General features: G+C 44.8%; 1 protein-coding gene across 1 annotated transcript; it reads left to right on the top strand.

Moving 5' to 3' along the window:
- Nucleotides 1–506: 506 nt before the first annotated feature.
- Nucleotides 507–6960, top strand: TTC9C (tetratricopeptide repeat domain 9C). The gene is made up of 2 exons (XM_032273183.1): nucleotides 507–973; nucleotides 6611–6960. Exons 1-2 carry the CDS (start codon nucleotides 805–807, stop codon nucleotides 6703–6705), a joined length of 264 nt encoding a protein of 87 aa, XP_032129074.1. The 5' UTR covers nucleotides 507–804; the 3' UTR covers nucleotides 6706–6960.
- Nucleotides 6961–7252: the final 292 nt, after the last annotated feature.

The following is a 7252-nucleotide window of genomic DNA, read 5'->3' as shown; positions in this document are numbered from 1 at the left end:
GAGGCTGAGGCAGGAGAATTGCCTGAACCCAGGAGGCGGAGGTTGCGGTGAGCCGAGATCGTGCCATTGCACTCCAGCCTGAGTAACAAGAGCGAAACTCCGTCTCAAAAAAAAAAAAAAAAAACAAAAATTAGCTAGGCGTGGTGGTGGATGCCTGTAATCCTAGCTACTGGGGAGGCTGAGGCAGAGAATTGCTTGAACCCAGGAGGTGGAGGTTGCAGTAAGTGACCTGAGATCGTGCCACTGCACTCCAGCCTGGGCAACAGTACAAGACTGCATCTCAAAAAAAAAAAAAAATAAAAATGGAATACAGATGATACCCAGAATATACTTTTTTAAACACTGCAGGGAAAACCCAACCAAAAAAAAAAAAAAAAGGCAGTGGGGGTCTCACTGTGTTGCCTAGGCTGGTCTTGAACTCCTGGGCTCAAGCAAGCCTCCCACTTCAGCCTCCCAAAGTGCTAGGATTACAGGCATGAGCCACCATGCTCAGCCCAAAGATGAGTTTTAAGTAAATTTTAAAGTATGTTCTTACCAGCTTTATAGCTTGGCCTAACTCAATACTAAATATGTAGCAGAAAATCAGTAAATATTGAAGTACATTACAAGATATGCGAAGCTTTTATTCACTGCTGTATCCTCAGTGTGTAGAAGAGTATCTGGCATATGGGAGACACTTTAGCGTTTGTTGACTGAATGCTGTTGATACCGGTACTGCTTTGAGCTGGCCCGTGGAACCTGATGTAACAAGCCCCTCCTCCCACTTCTCTCCTTTCATATGGCCCATTAGCCTGTCTCCTTCAGATGGAGCCAGTGAACTATGAACGAGTGAGAGAATATAGTCAGAAAGTCCTGGAACGACAGCCTAATAATGCCAAGGCCTTGTATCGGGCAGGAGTGGCCTTTTTCCACCTACAGGACTATGACCAGGCCCGGCACTACCTCCTGGCTGCCATCAATAGGCAGCCTAAAGGTGAGTCAAAGGGGCTTTGAAATGCTGAAGACAAAATTGTCTTGCTGGGGTGGATCTGTGGAAAGGGGATTTTATTTTACTTTGCCAATGTATTATTTTCAATAAGTAATACATTCACATGTTTGGGAATTCAAATTCTGTGAAAAAGTATACGATGACCAGGGCTTTGTTTTTTTTTTTTTTTTTTTGTTTTGTTTTGTTTTGTTTTTGACATGGAGTTTCGCTCTTGTTGCCCACGCTGGAGTGCAGTGGCACGATCTCAGCTTACCGCAACCTCCGCCGCCCGGGTTCAAGCGATTCTCCTGCTTCAGCCTCCTGAGTAGCTAAGATTACAGCAAGCGCTACCATGTCCAGCTAATTTTGTATTTTTATTAGAGACAGGGTTTCTCCATGTTGGTCAGGCTGATCTCAAATTCCCAACCTCAGGTGATCTGCCCACCTCGGCCTCCTAAAGTGCTGGGATTACAGGTGTGAGCCACCATGACCAGCCAGTATTATTAGTTTCATGTGTCAGGTGTTGATGCTTAAACAGGCATATACAATATATATGTTGGTATGTCTGTTTCGTATGTATATGTATACCTGGCTGGGTGCGATGGCTCCCGCCTATAATCCCAGCACTTGGGAGGCTAAGGCAGGTTAGGAGTTTGAAACAAACCCAACCAACATGGAGAAACCTCATCTCTACTACAAATACAAAATTAGCTGGGCATGGTGGCCCATGCCTGTGATCCCAGCTATGAGGGAGGCTGAGGCAGGAGAATGACTTGAACTTGGGAGGAAGAGGCTGCAGTAAGCCAAGATTGTGCCATTGTACTCCAGCCTGGGCAACAAGAGTGAAACACCATCTCAAAAAAAAAAAAAATGTATATAGATATCTATATGCCTATTTTAATATATAAATATATACATATGAATGTACTTTTATTTATAAATATACATAAATATATATAAAATAGGCATCATATATATATGAGATATATATGTGAAACAGACTTATATCTATGCCTATTTTATTCAGTACCATTATATATAACGCCCCCACCCCTAGGCCAAACACAAGGATTTAAAAAGTGTTGTTTTGGCCAGGCACAGTGGCTCATGCCTGTAATCTCAGCACTTTGGGAGACTGAGGTGGACAGATCACCTGAGGTCAGGAGTTTGAGACCAGCCTGACCAACATGGAAAAACCCCATCTCTATTAAAAATACAAAAATTAGCTGGGTAGGTTGGGTGCGGTGGCTCACGACTGTAATCCTAGCACTTTGGGAGGCCAAGTTGGGCAGATAACCTGAGGTCAGGAGTTTGAGACCAGCCTGGCCAATGTGGTGAAACCCCATCTATTGAAAAGAAAAAAAAAAAAAAAAAAAAAATTAGCTGGGTATGGTGGCACATGCCTATAATCCCAGCCACTCGGAAGGCTGAGGCAGGAGAATCACGTGAACACGGGAGGCAGAGTTTGCAGTAAGCTGAGATGGTGACATTGCACTCCAGCCTGGGCAACAAGAGCAAAACTCCATTTCAGGGGAAAAAAAAAAATTGTTTTTCGGGACCTGGCACAGTGGCTCACACTTGTAATCCCAGTACTTTGGGGGGTTGAGGATCACCTGAGGTCAGGAGCTAAAGACCAGCCTGGCCAACATGGCAGAACCCCATCTCTACTAAAAAAAATAAATACAAAAACTAGCCAGGCATGGTGGTGGGTACCTGTAATCCCAGGTACTCAGGAGTTGAGGCAGGGAGAATCACTTAAAACCGGGAGGCAGTGGAAGACAGTGTGGCTATTCCTCAAGGACCTAGAAATAGAAATTCCATTTGACCCAGTAATCACATTACTGGGTATATATCCAAAGGATTATAAATCGTTCTACCATAAGGGCACATGCACACGAATGTTCACTGCAGCACTGTTTACAATAGAAAAGACTTGGAACCAAACCAAATGCCCATTGATGATAGATTGGACAGGGAAATTGTGGCACATATACACCATGGAATACTATGCAGCCATCAAAAATGATGAGTTCTTGTCCTTTGTAAGGACATGGATGAAACTGGAAACCATCATTCTCAGCCAACTGACACAAGAACAGAAAATCAAACACCGCATGTTCTCACTCATAGGCCGGTGTTGAACAATGAGAACACATGGACACAAGGAGGGGAGAAATAGGGGAGGGACAGCAGGGGGTGGAGAGTTGGGGAGAGATAGCATGGGGAGAAATGCCAGATATGGGTGATGGGGTGGAAGGCAGCAAATCACACTGCCATATATGTACCTATGTAACAATCTTGCATGTTCTTCACATGTACCCCAAAACCTAAAATGTAAATAAAAAAAAAAAAAGAAGCAGAGATTACAGTGAGCCAAGATTGCACCACTAAATTCCAGCCTGGGCAGCAGAGCAAGACTCTGTCTCCAAGAAACAACAACAAAAAAGTGGTGTTTTCAAGTTCAGTTCCTGGTCTTTAAGAGTGACTGGGACTGAGCGCAGTGGCTCACACCTGTAATCTTAGCACTTTGGGAGGCTGAGGAGGTCAGATCACTTGAGGTTAGGAATTCAAGACCAGCCTAGCCAACATAGTGAAACCCCTGTCTCTACTAAAAATACAAAAATTAGCTGGGTGTGGTGGCAGGTATACCTGTAATACAGGAGGCTGAGGCAGGAAAATCACTTGAACCTGGGAGGCGGAGGTTGCAGCAAGCCGAGATTGTGCCACTACACTCCACCTTGGGAGACAGAGTGAGACTCCATCTCAAAAAAAAAAAAAAAAAAAGCCAGGCGCAGTGGCTCACGTCTGTAATCCTAGCACTTTGGGAGGCTGAGGCAAGCAGATTGCCTAAGCCCAGGAGGTCTTACCAGTCTGGGCAACACGGTGAAACCCCATCTCTACTAAAATTACAAATTAGCCAGGTGTGGTGGCTTGCACCTGTAATCCCCAGTACTCAGGAGACTGAGGCAGGGGGATTGCTTGAATCCATGAGGCAGAGGTTGTAGTGAGCCCAGATCGCACCACTGCACTCCATCCTGGGTGACAGAACGAGACTCTGTCTCAAAAATAAAATGAAAAGAGTGACTGGAATAGGATATGTGAATGCCAGTGAATACACTTGAAAATCCTCATTCTGCCAGTTCTCCAACTGGGGTTTGGCATTTGTTTTCGCTATCATTTTTATCCTTTAGCTCAGCTAACCCCAGGTATGACCTAGAAAAGGGGCAGGCCTGCTGAGAGAGAATTTGAGACTTACTTTGTTTTCAAGGCAGAAAGGAAATTGTGAGGGAGATGAGAGACTCATTCCTATGTTGGTTGGTTGAGCACTGAAAATTGTCTACCTTTTGCATTCTGGCTTCCATTGGATACTAGTAGCAGAGTCCTCAGATGTATAACACTGCAGTAAAATCTCACTCATCTAAATGACTGGGAAAGCTATTAGGAATTTCTAAAGATATAAAATATGAGCCATTTGTTCATGTTTCTCACCTTCAAGTACATAGATTGTCACCTACGTGAATAGTATCTTTAAAGGCTCTATTTTAAAATTATTATAATTTAATTTTTTTATTATACTTTTAAGTTCTGGGATACATGTGCAGAACGTTAGTTACATAGCTATATACACATGCCATGGTGGTTTGCTGCATCCTGCCATCTACGTTAGGTATTTGTCCTAATGCTATCTCTCCCCTAGCCCCCTACCCACAAGAGGCTCTACTTTAATGGTAGCTATTTCACCGATCTTCCTTTCATTATAAAATTAGCAGCCAGTGGCCAGGCTCGGTGACTCACGCCTGTAATCCCAGCACTTTGGGAGGCTGAAGTGGGTGAATCACAAGGTCAGGAGTTGAAGACCAGCCTGGCCAACATGGTGAAACCTCATCTCTACTAAAAATAGAAAAATTAGCCAGGTGTGGTGGTGCATACCTGTAATCCCAGCTACTCGGGATGCTGAGGCATGAGAGTTGCTTGAACCTGGGAGGCAGAGGTCACAGTGAGCAGAGATCACTCCACCCTGGGCAACACAGTGAGACTCTGTCTCAAAAATAAATAAATTAAAATTAGCAGCTAGTCCAGCCCTGTACAGAGATTTTTTTTTTTTGTAATTCCAAGTATTATTAATTAATGAGAGTTACTATTGCATAGAATGGTCATGATATATTTGGATCTTGGTTTTTGTTTGTTTTTGAGACAAGAGTCTCGTACTATCACCTGGGCTAGAGTGCAGTGATTGTATTTTTAGTAGAGATGGGGTATCAATATGTTGGCCAGGCTGTTCTCAAACACCTGACCTTGTGATCCACCCACCTTGGCCTCCCAAAGTGCTGAGATTAAAGACATGAGCCACCTCACCCAGCCTTTTTCTTTTTTTTTTTTTTTTTTGAGATGGAGTCTTGCTCTGTAGCCCAGGCTGGAGTGCAGGTGGCACAATCTCAGCTTACTGCAACCTCTGCCTCCCAGGTTCAAGCGATTCTCCTGCCTGGGTCTCCCGACTAGCTGGGGCTATAGGTGCGTGCCACCACACCCAGCTAATTTTTGTATTTTTAGTAGAGACAGGGTTTCATCTTATTGGCCAGGATGGTCTGGATCTCCTGACCCTGTGATCCACCCGCCTCGGCCTCCCAAAGTACTGGGATCACAGGCGTTAGCCTTGGAGAGATTTAAAAATAGGAGCATGTGGGCTGGGCGTGGTATCTCACGCTTGTAATCCCAGCACTCTGGGAGGCCGAGGAGGGCAGATCATGAACTCAGGAGCTCAAGACCAGCCTGGCCAACATGGTGATATCCTATCTCTACTAGAAATACAAAAATTAGCCAGTCGTGGTAGTGGGCACCTGTAATCCCAGCTATTTGGGAGGCTGAGGCAGGAGAATCACTTGAACCTGGGAGACAGAAGTTGTGGTGAGCTGACATAAGGCCATTGCACTGTGCTGGGCAACAGAGCGAGACTCCATCTCAAAAAATAAAAATGGGAGCATGTGGCTGTGCGTGGTAGCTCACGGCCCAGCACTTTGGGAGACCAAGGTGGGCGGATCACCTGAGGTCAAGAGTTGGAGAGCAGCCTGACCAACATGGAGAAACACCGTCTCTACTAAAAATACAAAAATTATTGGGGCATGGTGGCACATGCCTGTAATCCCAGCTACTTGGGAGGCTGAGGCAGGAGAATTGGTTGAAACTGGGAGGCAATTGCTTGAACCTGGGAGGCAGAGGTTGTGGTGAGCCGAGATCGGGCCATTGTACTCCAACCTGGTCAACAAGAGTGAAACTCCATCTCAAAAAAAAAAAAAAAAGGGGCCAGGCACAATGGCTTATGCTTGTAATCCCAGCACTCTGGCGAACATGGTGAAACCTCGTCTCTACTAAAAATACAAAAATTAGCTGGGTGTGGTGGTGCATGCCTGTAGTCCCAGCTACATGGGAGTCTGAGGAAGAGAATCACTTGAACCCGGGAAGGAGAGGTTGCAGTGAGCTGAGATTGTGCCACACTGCACTTCAGTGTGGGCGACAGAGTGAGACTCTGTCTCAAAAAAAAAAAAAAAAAAAAAATGGTGGGAGCATATTAACAATTCTCTCCTGCCACAAGGTACAATTATGGTCTTTACTATGTTTCTAATTGCTTCTCTATCATCTTCTAAGATGCCAACGTCCGGCGGTACCTCCAGCTAACACAGTCAGAACTCAGCAGCTACCATAGAAAAGAGAAGCAACTCTACCTGGGCATGTTTGGTTAACAAAGAAGAAAGATGCTCCTCCACTTGAACTTAGGTGGGCCATTAAACATGCATCAAGGAGAAACCTGAGCCTCAGCAAGAGAAATTTACCCTATACCTCTGACCCAGGTGGATTTCTGTTTCTAGTTTTGCACAAACTTCACTACATAGACAGTCTGAGTCCTTTTCTGTCTGTCCATCTGTATATTTCTGTAGCTTTCGATACATGTTATTGTTGGGGCTGTTTGCCTTGAGAAATACAATCAGAAAACATCAGCTGTGGGTGGAATTAATTATATTTCTGGCATAGATTTTTCATGATAATGTTGTTAGATGTATTCATATATAGAGGCGAGGACTTGCAGAGGATGACATAGTAAGGATAGGCAGAAAGGTCTATTTTTTTCAGAAGCCCAAACCAAAGTAGGAAATCTGGCTGGTCGTGGTGGCTTGTGCCTGTAATCCCAGCACACTGGGAGGCCAAGGTGGGCAGATACCTTGACTCCAGGAGTTCAAGACCAGCCAGGGCAACACAGTGAAACCCTGTCTCTACAAAAGATACAAAGAT

Source organism: Sapajus apella, unplaced genomic scaffold (genome assembly GCF_009761245.1).
Source record: "Sapajus apella isolate SASKATOON/1434 unplaced genomic scaffold, GSC_monkey_1.0 scaffold2141, whole genome shotgun sequence".
In the NCBI taxonomy this organism is placed as follows: domain Eukaryota; kingdom Metazoa; phylum Chordata; class Mammalia; order Primates; family Cebidae; genus Sapajus; species Sapajus apella.
Note: the sequence above shows the minus strand (reverse complement) of the source record. Positions and strands in the feature narration are given on the sequence as shown.